Source organism: Dromiciops gliroides, chromosome 2, assembly GCF_019393635.1.
Source record: "Dromiciops gliroides isolate mDroGli1 chromosome 2, mDroGli1.pri, whole genome shotgun sequence".
Lineage (NCBI taxonomy): Eukaryota > Metazoa > Chordata > Mammalia > Microbiotheria > Microbiotheriidae > Dromiciops > Dromiciops gliroides.
Genome location: NC_057862.1, coordinates 53,529,444 through 53,557,424, shown reverse-complemented (window position 1 = coordinate 53,557,424; position 27,981 = coordinate 53,529,444). Strand labels below are relative to the sequence as shown.

Genomic DNA, 27,981 nt, shown 5'->3' with positions numbered 1-27,981 from the left:
ATAAAGGCTTCATTTTTAAGATTTCTAGGGAACTGGTTAAAATTTATAAGACTAAGAGCCATTTGATAAATGTCAATGGACATGAATAGGAAGGTTTTTTAGAGAAAAATTTCCAAACAATCAATGGCCATATGAAAAAATTCTCCAAATCACTAATAATTTAAAAATTCAAATTAGAGCAGTTTTGAGATACCATATCATCAGAACAGGAATATGATTTCACCTAACTGATGAAGTAAAAAAACCAAATTAAATCACAAAAGGTTGATGAGTAAGTGAGAGGGGAAAAGTAGAGACAGTAAGTATAGCTAGGGAAGAGAGGATAGAGAATGATAGCTTGAGCATATCTGAAGGCAGTTGAAAAGAAACCAGTTGATAAGAAGAGATTGCAGATTTGAGACAGGATGATTGAAATTGCCAACTGCTGGAGAAGACGGGAGTGGGTGGAATTAAGTGGACTCAGAGAGGGGCTGGGTAGCCCTACTGAGAAGGGCTGCCTCTTTGTCATACCCTCAGAGAAAGGAAAAGTGAATGAGAGATGATGTCAGGGGGCTTTAAGATGAACAGAAAGAGGGAGAGAATAGGTAGCTTACATTGAATATTATTATAATCTTTTTTCCAGTATAACAAAAGGAAAGGTCCTCAGCTGAGAGAAAGGGGCGTGGGAGAAGTGCGGAAACACTGAAGGCCTTGTACTGTGTACTGTAAATGCCTTGCACTTCTTGGAATGATGAGAGGCATTACTATTTGTAGAGTCGTAGCATTTCAGAGTTGGAGGGGAACATTGTGATCATCTCATCTAATCCCCTCATTTTACAGAGAAACCAGCTGGGCCCAAGAGCTGACATCGGCACAGCATTGCAGGCCAGCTGGTGGTAAAGTGGGGCCTCACACTGAGGTCTCCTGGCAACTTGGCCAGTGCCATTTTCATTACTCCATATAGTTTTGTTGAATTATGTGCAAAGCAGAGGACTAGAAGCAGGCACAGTTCAGCTCCTCCTGCCTTTGCTGCAGAGGGCTGCAGGGGAAGGGCTGGATGGGCTTCCCTCAGAGGGCCCTTGATAGCCCCTTCTTCTCACAAAACTAGTGTTTCCAACAGTCTGCTTATGAAGCATTTGGGTCCTCAAGATACTTACAATGTGATTGCACTTTATGCATTAAATGCTCTGTAATTTATCTAGAGTGGGGTGTCTGGTGTCAAAAGTTTCTTTGGACCTGGATTTCAATCCCACTTCTGCTGCTTACTGCTTGTATAGCCACTAGGTCACTCTCTAGGGTTGGACTAAATGACCTTTGAGGTTCTTTCCAGCTCTAAATATGATCTCTCAACCATTGTAAATCAAAGCCCATGTGTACCTTAATAAATAAATCCTAAGAAGTTGTCTGAGGCATACATAGATAGGTTAAGTGACTTGCCCACAGTCACTCATATAATGTCAAAACTGAGATTTGGCTCTGAGTCTTCCTGATTGTTCTCTTGCCATTATGCCACATTGTCAGTTTCTATAATGACAACAAATAGATCATGACATTTGTAACTCCCCTTTCCTAGCTTCAGGAAGCTCTCTACTTTGATCCCAAGAGGATGTGTCAGGAGTTTGAGATCATCTCATCTTGCCCCACCATTTTATAGTCCCAGTAAAGGGACTGGTCCAAAGTCATATGGCTCACTGGTAAAGTTGGAACTAAAACCTGTGAAGAAGAAAATGGAGGCCTGTATCTGAATATGTATGGTGAGGGACAGGGACAGGGCAGATAAAAGGAGACATGGGCTATGACTGAACCTTCCTATTTGGGGCACCTTTTCAGTAGTAATTCCTTTTTCTTTCTTTTCTAAAAAAATGTATTTTTATTTGTGATATAGAATTATATTTTATACATATATCAAACATAGATATAATATATACATACACACATATATATGACATATACTGTAAAATTTCTACATTATTACATTTAGATGTATCTAGATACATTCTAATACACAAACTTAGTATTTTAAATCTTAAAATAACTTTTATAAATAATGTATACATATCTATTTATATAAATGATATATGACAAATTTTTAAAAATATGAGTCCTATATAAATAAGACCTAAATAACTCATATATGCACAACATATGTATGTGTGTGTGTGTATATATATGTATGTATATATACATATATACATACATATATACACACACATCTCCTGAACCCTTCTGAGCACACCCCTTCCCCACTTTTTAAGACTTTTTTTTTTTACCAGATTAAACATTTTTATTTAGATTTTTCTGTTCCAATCTCTATCCCTCCTTCCCTCCCTCACCTCCCCCCTCCCCGCAGTAGTAATTTCTGTGGTGTTGGCTTCCATCCTCTAGGGAAATCACCCTTAGGAACTTGGTCTCTTGGTTTCTCTAATGCTCACCTGGAACCCTGTGTTTTCTTCTGAAGGGATCCAAATGTGAAGAGAGTGCCTGGCGTGGTCCCTGCCTGGCGTCAGATCCCAAAGTCCTACAGCAGCAGCAGCATCCTGGAAGTGGAATCGCTCTCATCCAAAAGTGGCTGGACAAAACACCAGCCCCTCCCCTGGAAGGACAAGAGCGCAGGTTTGTTGGGGTCATTTGCTTGGGTCCCTTCTTCCAGGCCTCCTGGAGGCTTGAGAATGAGGTGACAATGAAGAATTAGCCTGTCTTTAGGATACCAATGTGGAAGCATCTTCTTTGCCCTCTCTTTGATGCCAGGAGGAACTCAGAGGCAACTTGAGTGTTACCCTACATACATTGCTGAAAGCTAGTTTTAGCTTTGAGTCCCAAGCTGGCAATCGAGAGGAGGATGTAGTGCCAAGGGCTTCCCTGAGGCAACAGTGGCTCTGTCCAGAAGGAGGAAAGCAGACTTCTCTCTCCGTGCAGTGTATATCAGGGTTAATGGCAGCAGGTGGAGAGGAGAGCTGGCAGCAATCCATACCACAGGTCAAACCGTGAAGGGGGCAGGACAACCTTGGCAGCCCCATGCCCTGAAGTGCTGTGCATTTTCCCTTTCTTAGGGCTTCTCAGTGTTGTAACTTTCACCTTATCAACATAATTTCTCAAGAAAGGATCAGGGGCAGCTAGGTGGCGCAGTGGATAGAGCACCGGCCCTGGAGTCAGGAGTACTTGACTTCAAATCTGGCCTCAGACACTTAACACTTACTAGCTGTGTGACCCTGGGCAAGTCACTTAACCCCAATTGCCTCACTAAAATTAAAAAAAAAAGATCAGAAACTCATTCACACTCAATAAGTGATCAGTAGTAAGGGGAGTTTGAATTTGAACAAAGATAAAAACCAAAGAAGTATCTGTGGTGGGATTCCAGGCTCACAGGTGGTCAAGTTTGTAGTGGTGGGGGAAGGGAGGAGCCTATCTTATTTGGCCTCCAGAGTTCATCCTGAGTGGGCTCCATTCAAGTGGAGTACTAACCCTGGGGATTTAATGATAAGAAAGGGGATCCTTTACTTGTGTGGTTATGTGATAACCTGGTGGTGGTATTTGGTGGTATTCACTTCTTTACTTGGTAGGGGTTAAAAAACGAAAGCCTCAACTGGCCTGAACCCAAGCTCCAGGAAGGAAGATTTTATGCGTACCTCCTGTCTCTTCTTTTTTTTTTTCAGGGCAATGGGGGTTAAGTGACTTGCCCAGAGTAACACAGCTAGTAAGTGTCTGAGGCTGGGTTTTGAACTCGGGTCCTCCTGAATCCAAGGCTGGTGCCTTATCCACTGAGCCACCTAGCTGCCCCAAGATTGTATTTGTAAAACACTTGGTATAGTGCTTGGCACATAGTAGGTACCCCCTCCTTCCTTGAGCCAGTCTTCATGTTGATCCAACATGAGGTCCTTCACCCTCCTGGTTGGCTTTCTTTGGATGCCCTCTAGCTTTTAATAACTTCAGAATATAAATGCTACAAACTTACCCCCAAAATGTTGAAATTGTTGATTATTTAAGTTTCTTTAGACTTGTTTAGTTATATGAATTTTTTAAAATAAAATTTTAATTTTAACAAGATGAGATACCTTGTCATTCTGTATTTTGTGCGTGACAGTTTCTGGGTGACCCTTAAGTCTGGTGGATCAGTAGAGGAGTTTTCTTGCTTGGCCATCTCAGTCACTTGATTTATTCCCATCACACTTCTTCTTGTAGGATTACATCAAAATGTGTGAATGCTTTAAAATCTCATTCTTTGGACAATCTAAAGGCTAGGATTACAAATGCAATCCTTTCAATCACTGATCAGCAGCTGATAAAAGTTTTTACAAAGTTTGAAAATCAACTAGAATGATATATAGCACAAGGTGGTGGCTATGTTGCATTTTAATAAGGAATACCAATATTTTAGATATAACTTTTATTCATATAAATGTATTTTTATATTTATTTTGCATAATTATGTCTATACTGATATTTATCATACACAATTTATTATTATTTATTGTGTAGGTAGGTACTGTGCTAAGTACTTTATAGATATAATCTCATTTGATGTGCGTAACAGTCTTGGGAGGTAGATGCTGTAATGATCTCCATTTTGCAGCTGAGGAACTGAGGCAGGCAATTAAGTGACTTTTTCAAGTTTGCAAAGCTAATAATGTGTCTGAGACTGGATTGGAACTCCAGTGCTTAGCACAGTGTCTGGCACATATTTATTGTTTACTAATTGATTGCTTATCAGTTGAAGTCATCTGGATTCCAGACCCATCTCTACACCACCTAGTTGCCTCCCAGGGGCAGGAAAACCTGGAGCTAGCTTCCTACCAGTGTCTCTTTCAGGGTCACCCACGCTTTTAAAAAAATAATAAACATTTTCATTTAAAGTTTTGAGTTCCAAATGCTAACCCTCCTTTCCTCCCTCCCCTCCTCTCTCCCTGAGGTGGTAAGCAGTTATCAGTTATAGGTTATACATGTGCAATTAAGAACATCAATATTTTAGAAATTTAAATAACCTTTCAAGTGTTCTTTGTGTGGGGGGAGGTGTGTGGGGGGGTGTATAGCATTTAAATTTTGAAGTTATTAAAGGTTAAAACTGTACTAACCCTTCCACTTTGTATACCATGTGAGGGGTAGTGAATGTCTCCTGACCTTTAGCTGTCCTTTGAAAAGGGGGTGGGATGGAGGAAGAGTGTGAAGAAAGTGTATCCCAACCGCTGAACATTGAAAGGGAGAAGAGGCATTGTTCTGACCACCAACCCCTCCAGCTGCTAAGGCAGTGAGGAGCGAAGGGTAATCACAGTAGCTCATGAAGATCAGTACACAGGGCATCTTTGATATGTGCTCTGGGCATCTGATACCTGGCCCATTAGGAGCAGGTGTCTGGCTTCCCTGGACTCCAGGGCAGGCAGTCAGTGGTAATGGTTGGGGAGGGCCCTGGGAAAGGCATCTGGCTCAGTGTTTGCTTGTATTTCCTAAGGAATGCATTTGTTTGACTTCTTTCCTTCATCTTTGTCACTTCCAGAAACATGTAAACAGTTTCATCTCCTTCCTCTGTGTTCCAGAACAGGCAACAGCTTTCCAGCTCACTGTTCTCTTGGCCTCACTCTTGACTGGGCGGCTCTAAAAACCCTGAGCTGAAGAAGTTGGGAGCTGGGAGGGTGGTGGGCTGTAGTGCCCCCGGTCCCTACTGTTAGTGCATGGTGTGCCCCGGATTGGCTGCTCTGGTACCATCCTGGCTCCTCCTGCAGCCGTCTGCTTTTTCTTTTCACTGACCTTTCCAACCTTTCCTCTCGGTATTTACGCCACTTTCTGTCTGGTCATTCATGAACCTTTTTGTGGTTGAGTTTTCACCGTCGTGATGGAGATGGAGAAATCTAGGCAGAGGTGAAGGGATTTGCCCCACAGTAGAGTCAGGAAAAGCGCTCCCCCCAAATGTATGCAGTTATTAACCCAAGCGCCAGCTGTTCTGGGGCCTCACCGCCCTGACTATGGATTGAATAGACTCCAGGCTGCTGACTTGATGTGTGACAGTGGAGTTTTTTTCCTTTGTCTCACAGACAGAGAGTTGTCTTCATCCTCTAAAAGTGAGCTGGATGAACTACAGGAAGAGGTGGCTCGGAGGGCCCAGGAACAGGAACTGCGAAGGAAACGAGAAAAGGAATTAGAGGAGGCCCGAGGGTTCAACCCACACCCCAGCCGCTTCATGGACCTGGATGAGCTTCAGCATCAGGGTAACTCTTGTGGATGAGGCTGTGGCCAGAGAGAGAGCGATGGTTCAAACGGCATTTTGCTTTAACTCCCCATTGCCAAGTTCGAACAGTATCTCTGATACTGTCCAACTAGAATATGACTAACTTGTTGACTGAGGAGAGGGTCCCTGGTTTGGAGGGCCAAGTATGGTTTTAAAAAGGGGAAGGGGGGAGTGGCTTTCGACAATAGAGAATTCTTCATGCCTGAAGCTTCTCATCCTTGGTAATAAGAGACTCTAACTGCATAAGTCCTAAATCAAGTAACATGAAAGAGAAGGATGTTGGGGAAACTCAGTGAAAAGTGTTTCGTATGGTACCAAACCATGATTGTAAACTTTATGCAGGTTCTTCCCATGTTGTCTGAAGATTTCTTTTAAGGCCTGCTTCTGGTCTAGTTGTTCATCTTGTCTCATTTTCTGTAATCTTTTTGGAGTGTCACTTTGAGCAAGAACACACAGGTTTGAGGAGTTATTTAGAAGACACACACACACAGGTTTGGAAAGGCCTGAGGCATGCAGAAACATAAGTGGGTCCTATCACTTTGGCTTCACTTTTTTTCTTTAAAATAGGTTACTCATTCTTAGGGGCAGCTAGGTGGCACAGTGGATAGAGCACCGGCCCTGGAGTCAGGAGGACCTGAGTTCAAATCCGGCCTTAGACACTTTACACACTTACTAGCTGTGTGACCCTGGGCAAGTCACTTAACCCCAATTGCCTCATGCCAAAAAAAAAAAAAGATCAATCTTGGGGCAGCTAGGTGGCACATTAGATAGAGCACCAGCCCTGGAGTCAGGAGTACCTGAGTTCAAATCCAGCCTCAGACGCTTGACACTTACTAGCTTTGTGACCCTGGACAAGTCACTTAACCCCCAATTGCCTTACCACAAAAACAAACCAAAAAATGAAATAGGTTACACATTCTTGTTATATGTACTTTGTAAGTAGCATACAGAATTTGAATGTAGATTATCTCCTTGGACCACCTTTTTATGGAGATTACTCCCTTCCTGCATTACTGGGGTGGGGAGTGAGGGGGGGGTCATGTCCAATGCTAGACAGTCCTAGACAATCCTGTCCTTCTTTGCTTCTCACTCAAACTTTCCTCATATTTCCTGAATCAATAAGCATGTATCTCTGTATGTGTTTGAATTAATTTCATTGCCCAAGATAATCTGTTTTTGGATGTTCCTACTATTCTTCCTTTCTGATTCACAGCTGTAATACCATCACATTCCCAGATTCATGCTCTTTTTGAAAGAACCTTCATTCTCTCCACTTTTCCATCTCAGCTAATTGGTCAGCATATCCAAGTAATGTGTCAGGAGTCTGCTGACCATATTTCACTTTTAGTTTTCTGTCATTAATGCCACAGCTTCTGGATGAGAGGATCCTGGGTGACTAAGATTCTGGAGGGACTAAGAAGCAGGGTGGCTAGAAGATAGAGCGCCGGGCTTGGAATCAGAAAGACCTGAGTTCAAATCTGGCCTCATACACTGACTACCTGTGTGAACTTGGGCAAACCACTTAACCCTGTTTGCCTCAGTTTCCCCATCTGTAAAATGAGCTGGAGAAGGAAATGGCCAACCACTCCAATATCTTTGCCAAGAAAACCCCAAATGTGGTCACAGAGTCAGACATGACTGAATAAACAGAATAACAACAGCAATAAAAAGAAGGGACTCCACTTTGTCTAGTTCTGTTTACAGGGTCTGAGAAACTTGCCATCTATACTTTATAGCCATAATCACGTATCTGAATGTGTAGATTAGTGTCAGAAATTTCAGCTGAGTCTGTGTTGTGGAAATACTCAAACCTTGAGAAAAAAGGAATGTCAGAAGTCTGAGTTCTACGTTCCCTGGAGCCAAATTTGTATTTTTGCCCTTTCCTTCTAATTTTCTGGGACCCTTCAGAGTCAGAGGCAAGAGAATTTGAGGACATAAGAAATACTCCTAGGGACCTTTGTCCTCTACCCTCCACTTGAAAGGAGTGGGAAACTGTGGCAAAGGATTCAGCTGCCTTGACCCTTCTCCTTGAGTCTAGCAATGAGCTGGTTTCCCAGTTCCATACAGTAAAGACATGGGCATGAATTAGTACTGGGAAAGGCCACAGGGCTTACAAAGACAAGTGGCTTCCAAGTGGTTTTTGAGAAAACTCCCAGTCAGCCTCAGGTCACATCAGAGTTTGCAAGTACATCATGGTTATGAGTGGAAGAGGGCCGACAACAGGTTACGGTGAACAGGAATTGGCCTATTTGTATGTTACTTTATTTTCCATGACAAACCTTTTTGAGAGAGGAGGGCTTTGCCCCATATTCACTGATGAAGATGTATACATGGTGGGGAGGTGGCCAGGAGAAGAGGGGAAGGAGCCTTTGAAAAATATTGTTGATCCTAAAACTCAAGAGGAGATAAGATAAAACGCCAACAGTGTCAAAACCTAGCAGCAATGCCAGCCTAGTTGCTTTTGGGTGGAACTTGTATTAGGATTTCATCCGTGAGGACTGCAAAACCGAGCTCCAATTCAGAATGACAGAAGAACTTGGATGTGGGGGGGGGGGGGTGGAAGCAGAAAGGTACACAGGGTTCTTGGGGCAGCCCTTGGTGTTGAGGCAGTGTGCTGTCACAGGGAGAGGGCCCGATGGGGCTCCAGACCAATGAGGCCCACGTCCCTGCTCCATTTACTAGCCGGGTGACTCTGGGAGTGCTTGCCTCATCTCCCTTGTAAGCTGTAACACACTCCCTCCATCAGGGTAGGGACCTCTATTGCTGAATCGGGATTCGTTTAACAGGCAGTTATTAAGCAGACAATATGCACCAGACACTATCCTGGGCATGTAGGGACACTGAGACAGAAATGCTCCTCGCCCTCAAAGAGCTCCCAGGTAGCAGTGAGGAGCTGCCTGAGAGTTGTGAGCACACGCGTGGCCTGACTGGCCATGGCACTGTTGAGACACTGGTTGTTTCCAGTCAGGCACCTGTGTGACTATGAGAAAATCAGCAAGCTCAGCGCCTTCCTTCTCTAGCAGAGATGTTCTTCCACTCCAGCAGATGAAGAGTTGTATCTTTCTGTAGTTTTTTGCTATTAAAAACAAATTTTCCTTCTCTTCTTTGTGCGGCTAGAGACACCATTTTGTGCTTTCTTCAGTCAGGGATTACCAAGAATTTGTAGTCTAAGGATAAATGGTGGTTGGTGGCATGGGCCTCCTTTGTGCACTTGGGAAGGTTGAAGATGTCAGGATTAACCACTCCTGACCCTGGCCCAGAGACTGCCTGTGGGCTGTCTGGTTGTGGCAGGCAGCCCTCCAAATGGAGCTGCCTTCCCACTGGCCCCCATTCGCATCAAGTGCTGGCCCTTGCAGGGAGGCGTGATCACTCCGAGAGGTCCACCCACGAGGCCGACTCGGTGTTGGAGGAGGCACTGCGCCGTGAGCAGAGAGGAGACTGTGCTGCAGCTTTGGCTCTCTGTAACGAAGCGATTTGTAAGTAACTAACTCCTCACAGGTGTCGTGCTTGGAAGCTGCAGCTCTTGGCGCTGTCATTGCCACTGCTTACCTGGCCTGGCGGCGGCAGCCTTTGCTGGCCCCAGCTGCCCCTCTGGTGTCTGGGCCTTCAGATTGGACACCGAGGGCTCTTTGGGGACCACCTGGAGGGAATTCAGCACAAGCCCACAGGTGATGCTGGAGCCCCCTTTGCCCCCTGGTCCAAGACTGCATCTCAGTTGGGACAACCTGCTCTTTGTCTCCTTACTGATCAAGGAATGGGGCAGACACTAGTCGCCAGGAAGACAGGCTCTGACCCTGGGCCTGTAACTTTCCACAGGAGTGTGTACTTTCCCCCTTCCTTCTCCCTGATTCCTGGGCACTGGCAGGGGTTGAAGCATGAGCTTTGGAGAACCCCAGAGCTTTTCCCTGACAAGCGATTTTTAGGTATGACCTCCTACCAGCTGAGTGATGAGAGGCAGGTGTGTTTGCATGTCTCATGATGCCCTCACTTTCCTAATTTTTTCCAGTTAGAAGGCAGGGGTTGGGCTGGGGCATGGAGACCAGAGTTTAATCTGCCAGCTACATCAGGAAGGCCATAGAAATCACCTGTGGGAAAATGAGACAAAACCTCCAGCATTCCTTAAACATGAATTTCCAATGCCTGATCTGAATTCCCTCTGTGATCCCCTTGGCTTTGGCGCTGCAAGATGTCTTCTAGGCAGGGCTGGCCAGCTCCCTCCCCTCAGCAGCCTCTGCATGTTCTGTGTCTTGTGCTCCTGCTGCATCTTTTAAGTTACTGCATTTCATTGCTCATTTTTGGTTCCATTTTATTCTTTGTGTGTGTGCGTGTGTTCTGTTTCTGCTGTGTGTTTGTGTTTTTGTTTGTGTTTTTGTTTTGCATTTTAGCTAAACTAAGACTTGCCCTGCATGGTGCCAGCTCTAGCACGCTCAGCAGAACCATAGTTGATAAGAAGTTACAAATCTGTATCCGAAAAGCACGGAGCCTCCAGGATCGCATGCAGCAACAGCAACCGCCGCCGTCGCCACCACCACCGCCACCAGCACCGGTGTTGGGGGGCTCCCTCCTTCAGCCAACAAGGTAGTGCCTGGGAGGTCACGATAGCCTGTGGACATCAGGGGAGGTCACGGCACGGTGGGTGCTCTGGAGAGAGAGAGAACTCTTCCTGCATTGGTAGATTGGGAAGGAGAGAGGAATCCCCAGAAAAAGCTTCCCTTCATCAATTAAGTGTGACTTTCTTCATCAGGTACTGAGGCAGGGAAAGTGGAGGGTCCTACTAAGGTTATAAACTTGGTTGTTAAAAAGTAGAAAGAGAGGCCCACAAGTAAGAAGGTTACTTTTATCTTTCTCCCTAAAACTGGAAGAGAAGTAGTGACTTGTATCTATTAGAAATCGCTAAGATTTGAAGACAAATTAAGTTTGGCAACAGTAATTCAGCCTACGAGTAGATGAAGACAAGCTAGTTTTAGCCTCCTTCATGAAACAGTCAAGGCTCATGATCTAGAAGCAAGGGATGATAATTCTTCTTGCACAGGATTCTGCTGCAGCGCTCTGTCCTAGATAGGTAAGCACAGATGACTCTGGGGACTGACACTGAGAAAATCCGTGGGTCAGCTTTACTGCATCATTCTTCTCAGCATGAATTCAGCCCTGGGAAATTCTTGCAAGTCCAGACAATTGTAGTGGCCCAATATTTCGAGGCTAGGTAACCAGCATAGTAACGATACCCCAGTATTTATGAGAAATGGTGCTGTCGCCCAGCTTTATAGCCAGTGAAAGTGGATTTCTGCTTCTGGCAGGATTTGAACACTTTTTTCAAAATGGTATGTATATATGCAAGTAGGATGGTCTCACCAGGAGCAAATTTGTGATTGCAGGTCACTTAGTCAAATCTTACAAGAGTTTAGAGCGCTGTTACTCTCTTCTCTAAAGACTTCCAGAAACCTGGAAAAGTACAGGTTAGCTCACAGACCCACATGCTCCAGCATCCTGAGGGAATCCAGCCCTGGACCTGTGTACTCACATGATCCATGTGGCCCTGGTGATGTGTGTGCCTCTCTTCCTGGGCACTGCTTCCTAAGGAATATATTCTTTTTTTTTTTTTTTTTTTTTTGGTGAGGCAATTGGGGTTAAGTGACTTGCCCAGGGTCACACAGCTAGTAAGTGTCAAATGTCTGAGGTCGGATTTGAACTCAGGTCCTCCTGACTCCAGGGCCGATGCTCTATCCACTGCGCCACCTAGCTGCCCCTGTATTCTTGCATATATACCTTCAAAGCAGCACTGATCACTGTGTGTCTAGTCACCTCAGTGCCACCCATCCCCCATGAAAACAGAGAGAGCAGAAGGCATTTGGTGAAGATCATTCTGATTCACCTCTAAGGAAGGAGAATCTTAGTTCCTTTTGAGAACTTCCTTAGGTTTGGGGTTCCTGCCACTTCCAGGTGTCAAAGTGATAGTTTCTGGAGGTAGATCTTTTTGGAATAGATAGGATTTTGTAAAACAGTAAACTGGTAGGTTGACTTCAGATGGAAATGGGACAGAATTTTCAAGAAATAAATTCAGTGGTTTTATATGGAAGTGTAATACTGTTTTTAAAACTTAACGGGGGGGGGCGCAGCTAGGTGGCACAGTGGATAAAGCACTGGCCCTGGATTCAGGAGGACCTGAGTTCAAATCCAGCCTCAGACACTTGACACTTACTAGCTGTGTGACCCTGGGCAAGTCACTTAACCCTCATTGCCCTGCCCCTCCCCCTCAAAAAAAGGATAGAATAGGGGCAGCTAGGTGGTGCAGTGGATAGAGCATCGGCCCTGGAGTCAGGAGTACCTGAGTTCAAATCCGGCCTCAGACACTTGACACTTACTAGCTGTGTGACCCTGGGCAAGTCGCTTAATCCCAATTGCCTCACCAAAAAAAAAAAAAAAAAAAGCTTAATGGAAGGGCAGCTAGGTGGCATAGTAGACAAAGCACCAGCCCTGGATTCAGGAGGACCTAAGTTCAAATATGGGCTCAGACACTTGACACTTACTAGCTATGTGACCCTGGGTAAGTCACTTAACCCTCATTGCCCCAAGAAAGAGAAGAAGACTGCCTCTTGCCCCTTTCCTCCAAAAGCTTAATGGAGCAGTTGTGAAGAGGACCATTTCTTCTGCTGACCCCCAGGATCTTCTTTTTTTTGGAGGGGGGCAGGGCAATGAGGGTTAAGTGACTTGTCCTGGGTCACACAGCTATGAAGTGTCAAGTGTCTGAGGCCGGATTTGAACTCAGGTCCTCCTGAATCCAGGGCCAGTGGTTTATCCACTGTGCCACCTAGCAGTCCCCTATTTTGTTTTTTAACTTTCATATTAGGCCATTGATTAGACTTCATAGGGACTTAATTTAGATGTAAGCAATTTAGGTTTCAAAATAGTCAACTTAGAAAAGTGTTAGTTGATCAGGACTAAATAGCTAAACTAGTTCCAGTTAACATCTAAACCAGTTGATTAATCTCAGTGATTACTGTTGTCTTTGACTATTTCCTTTGTGGAGCTTTTAAAGCAAAAGTAAAAAGCAATAATTAGTGAAGAATTAAGTAAAATGATTAGTTGAAAAAAAATCAAGAATCTAATTATTGCCTTGGAGAAAGATTTTAGTATGTAATATTATCTAGTTTGGATTTGATTAGGAAAAACAAAATAAAGTAGTTGATTTCCACTGAATCTCCTGACCCAAGATCCACCTCCCCTTGACTTAGTGAGAGAACCCATGTGGTCTTTTGGGATCACATGCTTTTCTATAGTGGACAGAATGCTAGACTTGGAGTCAGAAAGACCTGGATTCAGTTCCTGCCCCAGAGAATCAATAGTTGTGTGACTCTGGGCAAGTCACTTAACCTTTCTTAGCCTCGGTTTCCTTGTTTGTAAAATGACAAAAATAATAGCACCTCCCTCACAGAGTTGTTATGAGAATCGAATTAACTATATTGAAAGTGCTTTTGCAAACCGTAAAACTTTCTATAAAAAGATCATCTGTCAATACCACCTTTGCTCCCCTCTCCTTTCTTCCTTTATTGCTGACCCCTCCCTTCTGGGTTATTGCTGTTGGAGGGGAGACATTTCCTGGCCTTGCTTTTCTCCTATCACCCACAAATTTATAGCAGAGTATGAATGGAGTAGGAGTGCAGGGGCAGTGGGTGTTATGGGGATAGACTCTTCGTAATAGGCTTGTATCACTTGGAGGAGGGCCATTTGAGGAAATGCATCACTTCAGGAAAAAGAGGCCACTATTGACTGAGGGGTGTGGGGGGGGCAGGATGGGTGTGAATGTGTGTGTCTGTGGGGGGTGTGAGTGTGTGTGCATGGGGGGGTGTCTGTGTGGGTGTGGAGGGGTGTGTCTGAGGGGGTGTTGGGGGGTGTGGGTGTGTCTGTGGGGGGAAATGGCAGTGTGGGTATCTATATAGGTGTGTGTGTGTGTGTGTGTGTGTGTTGACCATGTGCTTTCTTGTTTGTGAACCCCTTAAACAACTTTTTTGTGCTTGCCTCTCCATTTATTTTTATCATCCAAAACATGGAAGAATCTGTGGAGAATCATGTTGACTCTATAACAGAGCAAATAAAATTAGCAATTTTTTATGTGACCTTTTTTTGCCATTAGAAATAGTTGATTGGTTCTTCCCATTTATTTCAGTGAACAGTCTATCCCGCTCCAAGTACTGTTGAGTCAGGAGGCACAGCTGGAGCCCAGCAAGGACATCGAGTTTGGGACCAGTTCTTTCTTCCCCTCATCTACTTCCTGCCATGAATCGCACTCATTACTGTCTTCAGAGTCACCCTCCTCACCCACCCTACGGCCCAGTTCCCCCAGAAGGTCCTTCCCCAACCTCTTAACTTCCTCCGCTAATGCGGATGGCCATGCTTTCTCTCCTTTCTGCAGACAAGGCTTATCTCACAAGCTGAGGAGGCCTGAGATAGTTTCTCCTCCAGGTAGGGAACCTCCAGGAGCCCCAGCAGAGGGGCTGCTGGGTTGTAAGGGTGGCAGCAGCGGCAACAGAACTCCCCCTCAGGAAGGGAGAAATTCCGGCCAGCAGCAGTACCCAGAGAAAAGTGATCCTGCAGCTTTGCCTGCCCTGGTGCCACTACGGTCACATCGGGTCCCCAAGGTCTCCCCTGACAGGGGGAATTCACAAAGTCCCGGCCATGATTCTCCAAGTTGTTCAGCTTGGTCCAGTCTCCCTGTGCATGGGGCCTGTCCCCCCAAAGGATCTACTGCTTCCTCCCATTGGCTTCATTTTCCTCCAGATTCTACACAGAAAACTAACAGGTGCCCCCAAACCAGTAGCCATGAAACTTTGTTCATTTCACAAGGGGAGCGGGGCACTGAAGAGGTCCTTAAGCCAGAAGTCCCCAGCACAAAGGGACTGGTCCGCTCCCTGGCAGAGCAGTTCCAGAGAATGCATGGGGTTTCCCCAAAGAATCTTATTTGTGAAAGAAACTGGGTCACTGCAGGTCCCCAAGATAGGAAACTGACATCTAGACTGAGAAAGGAGTCACCTCCTTCGGACTCCAGAATACCGGTCCCACAGGGTCAAGGGAATGGCCCCTCTTCTTGGGAAAAACAGCAGAATTCTTTGGATGGGAGGGATTGGCAGACTTCCCGGGAAGGGCCCTCTGGTCGCCATGCCCTTTCCATAAGCCCTTCCCCACACGGCAGTGATGCGGCAGACTCAGCCGTGCTCCCAGGGAAGCTGTCCCAAAGGGAAGATGTTGGGCCAAAGGAGGTAGGCAATGATGATGACTTAGGGACTTCCCTGTCCCTGGACCATTGGGGGGGCAATGTTAGTCTCTCTGGTCCTCACTCTGATCATGAAAACGGCACATGGATTCATGGGTCCGGGAGGAACCCCTCCCCTCAAGACCCCTGCATTGGTCTCATCCATCCTGAGAGAAACCATATGCATCTGCACCCACACTGGAATGAGGACACAGAGCAGGAGGCCTCAGAGCTGGAGTCTCTTTACCAGGCCAGTCTGCAGGCATCTCAGGTTGGCCAGCCTGGGCCTGGGAGGCAGGCTACATCACAGCAATCCCTTGGTCATCCAGGTAAGCGTGTGATCAGGCAGGAGGATTTTAAACTGGGAGCTGGGGAAATGTAAAGAGGTGTGGGTGAGTTTTGACTAGTATTAGTCATGGGCATGGCATTAGGATATGATTACATTTCTGATAAACTAGTAAAACTGTCAGGACAAATACCAACAATATTTCTCAGTCCAGAATGGGAATAGGGAATAGGCTTGTTAAAAAGAACCCCTGACCCTCCAGCCAGTGACTTCTGCCTCCCTGAAAAGTAGAGGCCATGCAAGTCTGACTCCCGCATTATTCTACACTTAGGAACTAAGGGATCTACTGAAGAGTGATGTCATATACAGAGATTGACTAATGGGCTTAGGAGAATAGGCATGCCAACAGGCCTTGGGACTGGAAGTATTCCAGTCAGATTTACCCTCTGGGTCCATCTTTTATTAGGGCTGCTCTAATAAGCCAAGTCTCTAGGATGACATTTCCAGATCCTTACAAAGACCCATTAAATTTTCACCATGCCTTGATCCCTTCATACATGATAGGGTTAAAGTTAATATGAGCCTCTAAGGAAATCTCTAACTGATTCCTAAAATTCAAAGCTTGTGGGACTATGATTTATTTGTGTCTAATCACTGGCCTTTTGGGTGTGTGTGTGGAGGTAATCTCTCTCTGACACACATCCCTCATATGTGTGTGCACACAAATATATATCCACATGTATATATGTACATATATACCTATATATACATGTGTGTATGATACCTGTATCATATATATCATATAATAATGATGTCTGTGGCTTGCGGGTCACATCACAGGCGTTTGGCTTGTTCATGCAGGTAGAAGGCATGAAATAGATCATTTTAGTACAAAGCTTGATCCATTTAAAATGGCAAAACATCACATTGATGTTCAATTTAAAATGAATTTTGTTTTCAGAATTGCTAAAACAGTGGTTGACTGGGAATCAAGACACCTGCATTCTAGTCTCTGCTTTGCTATAAATTAGTATGACCTTCAATAACACATAAAAGACAAATGAGGGGGGTGGCTAAGGGGTGCAGTGGATAAAGCACCGGCCCTGGATTCAGGAGTACCTGAGTTCAAATCTGGCCTCAGACACTTGACACTTACTAGCTGTGTGACCCTGGGCAAGTCACTTAACCCCCATTTCCCAGCAAAAACAAACAAACAAACAAACAAAAAGACAAATGAGGGCTAGAGAGGATATCTGTAAAGTAAAAGAACTCTAAAGTCCCTTTCATCTCTTAAAATTCAGTGATTTTTATTAATTTTTTCTCTCTTGAGCATGTAGTTCCCATGGAGTGCAGGCTCAACTGCTGCAATTACTCAGTACCATTTTTTATTGCATTTTATTTTTTTCAGTGAAAAAAATAATTTTCTCCCTCCCTTTCATCCCCACCATTTAAAAAGAAAATCCTCATAATCAATATGCATAGTCAAGGAAAAGAATATGTTGGCCATACCCCCAAAATATGTCTCATTCTGCACCCTGAGTCAGTCACCTCTCTGGCAGGAAGTCAGTAGCATGCAAGTGTTCCCAGGTTTCACTGAAATTATTCCTTTCATCATTTTTTATGGCACAGCAGTATTCCGTTACATAATTGGTTCTTCCATTCCCCATTTGCAGATATTTCCTTACTTTCCAGTTTTGGGGTTTTACCAAGAGAGTTACTATAAACAATTTTGTCTGGATGGATCCTTTTCTTCTTTTTTTTAATCTCTTTGGGGCATAGATCTGGTCATGGTATCACTGGATTGAAGGAGATACACAGTTTATTGACTTTTTGGACATAGTTCCCAATCCCGGCATGCCATTTCAGCCAGTGGAGTATTAAGTACCTACTGTAAGGCCTGATTCTGACACACATTGGCTGTGTGACCATGCTAAGTCTAGTTGTCCCCCTGCAACTCTGTCTGATTATAAGGCAAGCTGCTAAGCTGCTAAATTGCCTCCAGGGAGGGAGCTTCCTTAAAACAGTTTTGAACCCCCCCCAAAAAAAAATTCTCTGCCTTGTGCTAATAAAATACAAGTCAAGAATGTGAATCAAAACCTGAAATTAGCTGTACTGAGTCCCAAACTGAGCCTAATTTCTTTACTCAATGGCAAATTGAACTAAAATTTGTATGGTTATGTGGGTTTTAGAAACCATACTGAAACATAACCAAACCTATTTATTTCTTAAACTGTTGAATCAGACCACCACTAGATCCTTTCCTAATCCCTCAGCATGGTATCCAGGTAACCCTGAGTTCTTGAAGGTTCTACACTCACACAAGCACTCTAGAAAGGCTTTTTTTATGGTCCTGGTAACAGACTTATGTGTCTCTGTGGCCTGAGGACCACCTGAACTAAATGTGGACACTTAGATCACTAGGCTGACCCCAGGAAGGGGAATTTGGAGCCACAACAGCATGAAAAAGAACATCTGCAAGTTTTTCTCTGGCAAGAGGGTGGGCAGTGTGTGTTAATGGAGGGAATTCTAACTGGCTAACCTACTGATCCTTGAAATATGAAAGTATTGAATTAAAAGATCAAAATACCTTCTGAACCGAATCAGTTTTTCCTTTGGATAGTGCCTGGTGGGGATTCGAATGCACAAGTGCTGAAGGGCCACAGAATAAAGTAAGCAGACAACACTGATTGATTAATTGGGGAAATGATCTCTGTTAGGAAGGGGCCGACCAGTGTCAATAAATGGGTTAGCAAATCCTCAGGAAATTCCTGTTCTCTTGCCTGGTTTATCATCACAAAGTGTTTACAAAGTGCTCAGTTACATAGGGATGTGTAATGTTTTAAGAACTATTCAGTAAGCATTAAAATTTACTTCATCAAGCATTTATTAGGCACCTGCTATGTACCAGGTAGTATACTTGATGCTGGGAGAAATGCTGATTGAGGACTAGGGAAGTCCAGACACAAACTACTGCTTGAGAGCAAGCTTGATGACTAGGCCCCCTGCTTAGCAGCAAAGAGAATGTACACCCACCACAATGCTAGGCAGATCAAGGGTCCCCCAGGGAGGAGGCCAGCTTTCTTTTGCCACCATAGTTTCTCTACAGAGCCACCATGTCAGAGAAATTTCACAAGTGAATGTTACAAACATACACTTGTGCCCAAAGGCTCTGACAGAAGCTGGGCATGCTTCCAAAAATCAGATGAGATGATGAGGCTGTTGTTAAAAGATCTATGTGGGAGAATGTGCAGCTGTCTAGAGATTGTTACCCAAGGCCCTTTGGCTTAGGGTGGGGACCCTTGCACTTGCAGAAAGGTATCCATATTCTTAGCCCTCTTCCTGCCTCCACTTCCCCAGTGTTTTATCAGTCAGGCCCTCCAGGAAGGAAGTGTTCCATTTATGTCTCTACTTCCTTTCCCAGGCTCCACAAACATTGTAGGGAGGAGACTACATTCGGCCCCGGGCTTTGATCTCTCACAGATGCCAGCAGGAGAAATGGAACACAGTCTTCATGGGGCAAGCATGGTACCTACCTCTCAGGTAGTAGTCTTGGTGACAAGCACACTGGTCATGGGTTGATAGATTGGGAAGAAGTTGGTTGGGCTTTCAGGGTTTCGGGCAGGGGCGTTCAGCATAGAGATAACAGATGAAGAGAAGTTAACAGAAAAAGTTTGAACAAATACTTGAATGAGTTTCTCAGGGTCCTTGTGAGCTCAGGGCATGTCAGGTATCTATCCCTGACACTCTCTTGGTGTCTTTCTCTCTGAAGGCTGCATCTTGCCGAGGCTCTGTGAAGGAGGATGAAGGAGAGCTGTACACCGCAGAGAATTTCCGACGTATTTCACGAAGTCTCAGTGGCACTGTTGTCTTGGGCAGGGAGGAAACCCCCATGTCTTCTCACAGTTTTGTAAGTCAGATGAAGGACTAGCTTACCCAGAATACAACTACTTCTTTGACAAAGAAGTACTCAAGGAAATTCAGGTAGTAGGGTAGACAAAAATTGACCCTGTGTTCTGTGGGAAGTGTCCTTGGACTTCTGATCTATATTAAGGTGAGTAGGCAGTGCCCACTACCCACATTTGGCTTTTGTCAGTTATCACTCTTGACAGCTATGCATTCAGGAAGGCCTGGTGGGGAGAGGTGCTCCTTGCCTAGAGTAGTTTGCTCATTTTCTTCTGGAGGAATTGGCTTTAGGATGAAGGATACAAACATGGCCTGAATTTGAGGGAGGCAGGGACTGGCCAACCACTCCATTATCTTTGCCAAGAAAATCCCATGGACAAGTGCACGAGCTCACAGACAGTTGGGCACGGCTGAACAACAACAGAAGGGACTTCTGGGGTTCCCTTCAACAGAACCTAACCTTTTGGCCAAAGGAAGGAGAGCAGATGAAGTTAGGGTAACTGTCACTGATTCAAGTTGCATCGGACTTCAGCTGAAAAGAGTCACCTTTACTAGGAGAAATTTCATTCACTTCATCAAATTTATTATATGCCTCCTATGAACAAGGCATAAGTATCAAGGATATGATGAGAAAACAACAGCACCAGCCCTCTGGGATCTCACATTCTTTCTGCTAGAGTACACCATTGAGGCAGATGAATCATGAAAATATGATTTGAGAAAGGAGAGAGCACTCATGATAGCTGATGGAAAAGCTTCTATGGGAGATGATGCCTGAGCTGAGCCTCAAAAGAAGCCAAGGGTCTGTGGAGATGGCATGAGAGGCCATCCCAGCCTTGGAAAAAGCCGGTGCCATGGCACTGAGATAAGAGGTGACAGGGCCAAGTTTAGCAAGCAGTAAGTGGCCAGTTTCCCTGGAGCAAAAAGTCCATGAAGAGGAGTAATGTGGAATCTGTGTGAGGAGTCAGACTTGGGAGGGCTTGATGCTGCTGGAGGCAGATGGAAAAGCTTCCTGAGGCTTCCATAGAATATTCACAGCTTGAGTTCTGGTGGGCCAGGAGTGGGTGAAGCCCAGCCAGCTGAGATCCCCAGACTTCCTAGGGAGTATCTGAAGGCAGCTTGAGGACATCCACGTGCTGGGCCAGAGCAGTAGATGCTTGACCACAGCTACGTTCAGTATCCATGACATTCAATAGAAGTCCACTCAGAAGCTCCACAGGGATTCTGCTTCACTGGTCTGTGGTGGAGAGAAACCTCCTTATTCACCAGTTCCTGAGCCTTCCCATTTTCATCAAAAGGGCATTAACAACAAATATACTGTAAGCTCAGGTTAAATGTGGAGACTGGAGTTGTCCTGGTAGTATTCCCAGAATTCCTCTGGACTCCATGGTCTTATTGCACCTTGCTGGTGTCTGGTGCAGAGATTTGGTGCCTCTATCTTTAGGGAATGATTGTTCACATGGGTGAGACAACCCACGGGAAATGTTTCTTCAGTCACCCCAACCCTTCCCAACCTTGCCCCCACGTCTCATAACTCTCCATGACCATGCCCCTGAGAATGGTTAGGCTCGGGAATGGGTGAGAAATGTTTTGGGGAGAGGAGACTGATCTCTTGATCAGCCAGAAAATGGATCAAATAGGTCATTTGCAGTGCTGAGTGCACTGTTTGGGGAGCCTGTGGAATGACTCATTGTTAAGGGAAGAAGACAGGCCAGGATCCTTGGTCTATCAAACCACTCTCTGTATCTTGTTCAGGTGCATTCATTGAAGGGGACTCGACTCTCTGCCTCAGGCTCTTTACCTTTTTGAATGGAGTTTAGAAGCCTGCTGGAAACCTAGTCTTGTTGAGATAAGGGTAAAGTGTACACTGAAGGCTCAGGAGTCTTCTCTGTTTCTGTCAGGGACATCATCGTCCTCCCATTCTCTGCATGAGTAATCTTGGAGTCTTTCATCTCGCCTCATCGGACGAAGCCAATCAGTCAGTGGCTAGCTCCTTTCATTTGTAGTAGCTTTGTAACTGTTTCTCTTCCTTTTCCAATCTATCCACCAGGTAGCTGCCTGAGTAATCTACCTAAGACACTGATAGGATCAGATCACTGTACACAGAAACCTTCAGTGGCTGCCCGTTGTTTATGAAATAATCCAAAATTACCCACTCTGGAATTCTGTGTTCTCCCAAATCTGGTTCAGATCCACCCACTCAGGCTTATCTCATGCAGCTTTCCTTCATCTAACAATTAAATATTTAACACCTGCCCAGACCTCATGTTAGGCGATAGGAGACACATACACAGGATGAAACAGACTCCCCTCTCATAGAACTTCTATTCTAGCATCATTGTTACCATAAAAAAAAAAAACCCTTTGTTAAATTCTTCTCTATACATGACACTCTTCTGGACACCAAACAAAACTGGAAAAAGGCCCTGCCCTCCAGAAATGATCAGTCAATCCAGAAAGAACAAAGATGGGGAAAAATTCAGTGAGTGGCGGCCACCTCACTGGTCAAAGATGTTGAACAGCTGCACAAACAGAGATTTGGAGTATTGGCATTGTAAACATGTCCATGTGAAGTACCTTGTTTGAGGAAAAGGGATGTGGAGCAAGCAGGGGGGGAACTCATGCCAGGAACCGTGCTAGGCGGGAAGGAAACAAATACATGCATTTTCATGTCTGGCCAAACTGGGTTACTTTCCATAACGCATGCTCTTCCTTCCCACTCCTATCTCTGTGATCCCCCCAGACACAGGCAGCTTCCTCCAGGACACCATCACTGACCCACCCTCTTCCATATCTCCCTTCACACTTTGTCTAAATGTCTTCTTTGTGGGGGTCTCACTCGGATAGGATTGTAGATGTCATGGATACAGAATGTAGCTGTGGTCAAACATCAGGGGAACTCTTTGTACAGGGTCGGAGGGCTTCTAAGATCCCTTCCCACTTAGAGACTCATATTTGTCCTTGAGATCCCCTAGTCTGTCCCCCTCACTACAGATGAGGAATTGGACATTGGCAGCAATTAACTGTCTGGCCACTGGCCCATGGTCACAAGGAGAATTCTCCGCTCTTGTTCTTTGTGAATTTGTCCCTTCCCTCCTGCCCATTAGGTTGTCAGCTCCAGGAAAGGAACACATGTATCTATGATCCTGTCCCAAGGGCCTGGTACCCACTAGGCACTTGGCAACCACTTAATTGAATTCAGGAGCCTCATTAGGGTATATTGATTAGGCCCATGGGAATGGGAGATGGCCCATGAAGTAACTAGTTGGACAGGAGACCTTTCAAGTATTCTTCCTGCTTCAGTTTCCTCTCTCTGTTCCTAGTCCCTTACTTTCCCTTACTGTGTTTTCCCCAATCACACCCTGCTGTGTTAATCCTTATTTCTGTGTTTTTTTTTTCTTTTTTGTCTCATTTCATTATAAGGAAACTTCAAACGTGAGGAAAAATCCTTTGGAGACCAGGCACCGTTGTTCCAGCTCCTCCTCCCTCTCTGTCATCCGTGACCCTCCTGTGTTCCTCCCCAGTCCCCAGATCCTCCCTCCCCAGCCACAGCTCCTGCCCCCTGACGTCCTGATGCCCACCATGGCAGGGGAGCCCCATAGAGCCCCAGGTAACTCTTGGGTCCCAGATCCTGTGCAACGAGCAGCCATTCTGCTGGGGGCCTTTCTGAGCTGGTTACATTGGAATTGTGAGGTGGGAATGGAATCTGGGTTAGGGGCTTCTTTTTTGAGATGAAGTACCAAAGTAAAAATTGTGACTAGATCACTTCTGGGCCAGAGGAAAGGACAGAATGGAATTCTGTGAAGGGCAGGAAGCACAAAAGAAATTTAAGTTTCTCAGAGCTGCTGCTTTTTCTCCCTGTCCTGGTCAGAATTTGACTAACATGTAAAAGAAGATTAGATGACACCAGAATTGGAATCAAAAATTCTGAATTTGTCATCAGCTTTGTCCACAAGGATTATGACTACTTAAATTATGCCTCATCTGTGTGGGCAAGTGGCCCCTCTGGGGTCCCCGACCTAGCCTCTGAGATAGGGTTCTCACCCCTCCCTTAGGTCCCCCAGGGGCCTAGATGAGCTCCTTTAATTGTGGAGGGTCAGACTTTGGGATGACCTAAGGGATTCTGAAGACACTTGTACCATTCATGCTGGACCAGCTGTGGGGAACTCTAACCCCTAGAATCATTCCATGTTGTGTTTTTAGCAAGATCCCCTCATGACTCTAATCCCGGGCTCTGTCTCCAGCCCCAGGGCCTTTCCATTCTCAGAGGCCATGTGACATAAATTGAGGAGTTAGGGAGAGAGAGAAGCTTGACAAGTGCCTCATTGGTACTTGACTGGTGGAAAGCTGACTCTCTGGATGGGAGCATACACGTTAACTCAAGTGTTCAGCTGCCTCCTCCCAGCATGGAGGAAGTAGAGTGCTTCTTGAATACAGAGCCATCATTAATGAAATGAAGAAAAAGGCACTCTTGTTATCTTTAAGGGTACCTGGAGTCTAGGTGGCTGACAAAATAGATAGGCTATATGGGATAAGACACCAAAACCCTCCCAGAATACAATGCGAGCATGAGGGTTAGGGATGGTCACGTGGGAAGGGACAAATCAATTGGGTCTACATGGGAGGTGATTTTTTTTTTAAATTTCTTTAGGAACTTCAAGGAGTGTCCAGCAGTTTCTGGTTATGTGTGACAGGGGTGAAGCTTCCCAAGGGCCAAATACACCAGGGGGACTCTGAACTACAAGAGCCTCCCACGCCCTTCAAGAGCTGATTCCTCCTGGGGCCCATTGCCAGAGACCAACCAGCATTCTGAGACCAGATCCTTGGCCACCTCAGGGCTCTGGCCACAGTTGACCCACGCTGCCACACTGCCAGACAGAAACCAGGGACTCCCAGGGTCCACATGCCCAGTCATGGGGGAAACACTTTCATTCACACTCACACTCTCACCATTGCCTGCCACCCGATCACTGCCCAGCACTCTTTCTATGCCCCTGGAGATATCACAGAATTCCAGCCTTATACCTAGCTCCTCCCGGGGTCTGGACCAGAAGAGTGGACATACCCCCTGATGACGACTGGAGAAAGAACACTTATGCCTCTCAACCTGGCACAGGAGAACAGGAGCAAAACAGGCCTCTTTTTGCCACTCAGACGTCATCAAAGGGGGCTGACCTGGGCCTCAGGGCCCACAGCACAGTGGGTGGTGAGGGGCTCTTCTTTACTCTTCTTGGCTTATTCTTTTCTCCCACATTAATGTGCCAGTCATTGCTGTTGCCAGGATCATTTCAGTATAGACCTCTGTGTCCTCAGTGGTTCTGAATCTCAAGAGACACTTGAACTGATGGAATCCCCAGCTAAATTCTCTTGAAAAATGGGCAGCTGCTTTAGGATGAGGTGCTGCCAACAAAGGGTAATTCTGACTTAATTGTAGCCTTAGAGCCACCCAGAATTTTAAAGGTCAAACCCATGAAAATATCACTGATGAGCATCTCAAGGTCAATCTAGCTGATTTTGTCCCCACCCCTGCTGCACTCCCATTTTCTGCCCTCCCGCCATGTTCATGTTCTCATCGGTCCTGTTAGACTCTTTTCCTCTCTCTGTAGACCTCCCTTCCCCGCCCCACAACCCCTCTCATCCCACTCACTACTTCCTTTCCTGCTTCCCCCCACCGATTCCTCTAGACACATGTGGTTGTGTAGTTTCTCTCCTTGTCTTGTGTCTGGCCCAGACCTAAAGGGAGTCATGAAGCCTAGCCTCGAGACTCCCTTCCCACCCACACATTCTCATGATGGGGAATATGGGTGGAGCTGCCAGCACAGTCACATATACCCCCTGCCTTTCCTACAGACCACACTAACCGAGTCAGCACACTAACCCCTCTTTCAAGCAGCAGATCCACTACTGCCACTCACTCACCTTGCCATTGCAAACACCAGAATAAGTGAGTATTTTAGGGCCAAACATAATTGTTTTTGTAAAGTAATTTTTGAATAAATCTGAGAGTTCTATTTAACACGTGGCTGCATATCCTTTTCCCTACCAAATTTTCATTTTTTTCCCCCAGGGGATCCTAGGCAATCGAGAGCTCCCCACTTACCACTAGGCTGGTTCAACCAATGGGAGAGAAATATCATCTCGGTGGGGAAGGGGTGAAAAGGATCCACATGTGAAAAGAGGTTGGGAATAGGAGTGTGGGGCATGGGAAAGTCCAAGGAATTGGAGAATCTCAGAGTCTGAAGGGACCACAACAAAGAATCCTTCTACAACATGGATGACCAATGATCATGGGCAGAGGGGGTTGGTGCTCAGCATCAACACACATCTCATCATCTTCTGAGGCATTTCATTCTGCTTTTGGAGAGCTCCAATTGGATAGGAAACATTCCTTTTTCTCAATTTTCAATTGGCCCCCTCTGGCAATTTTTACCTCTTATCTTATTTATACCCACTGGGGCCAAGCAGAAAAAAAATCTAATTTCTAATTTCTCTTCTGGGTGATAGCCCCTTCAAATATTTGAAGATCACTATGGTGTTCATCCTGTGCATTCCTTTTCTTAACATCCTTAGTTCCTTCAGTTGATCTTCATATAGCATGAACTTGAAGTTCCTTGACCATTTTCCTTTCCCACTTATCAATGACCATCCTAAATGTGCCCCAAACTAAGTGCAGAGAAGAACAGGATTCTCCCCTTGTTCTGGGACACTATGCCTCTCTTAAGGCCTATTAAAATAAAATTTGCTTTCTTGCTCGCTATATCATGTTGTTGACTTACATTAAACTTGCAGATCTTTGTGGGGGCAGCTAGGTGGCGCAGTGGATAAAGCACTGGCCTTGGATTCAAGAGGACCTGAGTTCAAATCCAGCCTCAGACACTTGACACTTAACTCAGCTGTGTGACCCTGGGCAAGTCAATTAACCCCTCATTGCCCTGCAAAAAAAAAAAAAAAAAAAGAACTTGCATATCTTTTTCAAACTCCTGTCTAGTCATATCTCCAGAATCATTTACTTGCTAAGTTCCATTTTTTGAACCTTGACATTGTCCCCATTTTACCTTATCTGACCTTGCCCTTTGTTTAGCCTATAAAGATTTTTTGAATTCTGTTTGTTAGGGTGTTCGATTTCCCCTCCAACTTTATGTCATCTACAGATTACATACCATCGCCAAAATCACTGAGGAGCTTTGTTGGAGACCCCCCCTTCCTAGTTGACATCAAACCATTAATGACTACTTTTGGGAGCTGACCTTCACCTAGTTTCAAATCCAGCTAATTATACTATCCTGTAGCTCACACCTTGCCATCTTTTCCACAGAAATTTGCATTAAGATAGTACCATGATTTGCTAAAATTTGGGTAAAACTCTAAAGCACCAGTCCTGACATATATTGATGAAACCATGCTGTCTCTATGAGCAACAGACTCGTTTTCTAGCTACTCACTGTCATTTCAAAATATGTTCAAGAATTTTTCCCCAGGAATCAGTATTAAACTCATGGTTTCTAACTTTTTAGATTTCAGTCTTTTCCCTTCTTTGAAAATCAGAACATTTACCCTTCTGCATTCCTCTGGTACCTTTCCCATTCTTGATCTTGTAAAAAATTGCTCGGTGGCTTAATCACACATAAGTATCCAAAGACATAGTTATACGAGCCAGTTGACTTGAACTCATCAAAGGGATGTTCTCCTACTCTCTTAAATTTAAACTCTCAAGTTTATCATCTTAGATATCAACTCCCTTTTAGCTGTAATCTTTTTTCCAGTCCAAAGAACCTGTCCTTGGCAGAGAAAACAAGCAAAAAAAAAAAAAGGCAGCTTTGCCTTCTCAGTTGCCTTCTCAGTTATTGCATTATACACCTCCCCTTCCCCTTTCCGTAGGAGGTATAACCCTTATATGGAGTTCTTTTCCCCATAATTGCTTTAAAAACACCACAACCACCACCCTTTTTGTTGTCCTTAGTTGTCTTGGCTAACTGCTACGCAGTCTGATCACTCCTAACACTTTTCTTCTAGAGCTATGTCATTGATCCTCCATTTTATTTCTTTTGTCCTTGAATCAGTCAACAATGAGCACCTACCACGTGGCGGGCCCTGTGTTAGATCCTGGATAAACAAATACAATACCCACATTGGTCTCTTGAGACAACTCCCTTTTTTCTTCCTTGCTGGAGTTGTTTCCCCTTGTGTCTTCAGAATTTCATTCTTGAGGGCTTCCCATCCCTCTGGGATGGCTTATCACCACCGTATACAAAATCCACATATATTATGGTTCCTGTGGTCAGGAGGACCTAGTCTGAGCTGTTTAGAATATTAAAATTTGTTCAGTTGCTTTTCAGTCACGTCCAACTC

The 27,981-nt window shown here is 45.0% G+C and overlaps 1 protein-coding gene across 1 annotated transcript in view; it reads left to right on the top strand.

The window, feature by feature from the left end:
* USP54 (ubiquitin specific peptidase 54) overlaps nucleotides 1-26,448 on the top strand; it is a 108,349-nt gene extending 81,901 nt beyond the window's left edge. Inside the window, 16 exon segments of the mRNA XM_043982360.1 lie at nucleotides 2,438-2,592; nucleotides 6,003-6,176; nucleotides 9,553-9,672; nucleotides 10,582-10,774; nucleotides 14,361-15,772; nucleotides 19,151-19,269; nucleotides 19,499-19,636; nucleotides 23,056-23,242; nucleotides 24,284-24,343; nucleotides 24,346-24,524; nucleotides 24,526-24,579; nucleotides 24,581-24,597; nucleotides 24,599-24,673; nucleotides 24,675-24,788; nucleotides 24,790-24,817; nucleotides 24,819-26,448. Of these exon segments, the coding sequence (XP_043838295.1) occupies nucleotides 2,438-2,592; nucleotides 6,003-6,176; nucleotides 9,553-9,672; nucleotides 10,582-10,774; nucleotides 14,361-15,772; nucleotides 19,151-19,269; nucleotides 19,499-19,636; nucleotides 23,056-23,242; nucleotides 24,284-24,343; nucleotides 24,346-24,524; nucleotides 24,526-24,579; nucleotides 24,581-24,597; nucleotides 24,599-24,673; nucleotides 24,675-24,788; nucleotides 24,790-24,817; nucleotides 24,819-24,842 (3,049 nt within the window). The 3' untranslated portion in view covers nucleotides 24,843-26,448.
* The last annotated feature ends 1,533 nt before the right edge of the window (nucleotides 26,449-27,981 follow it).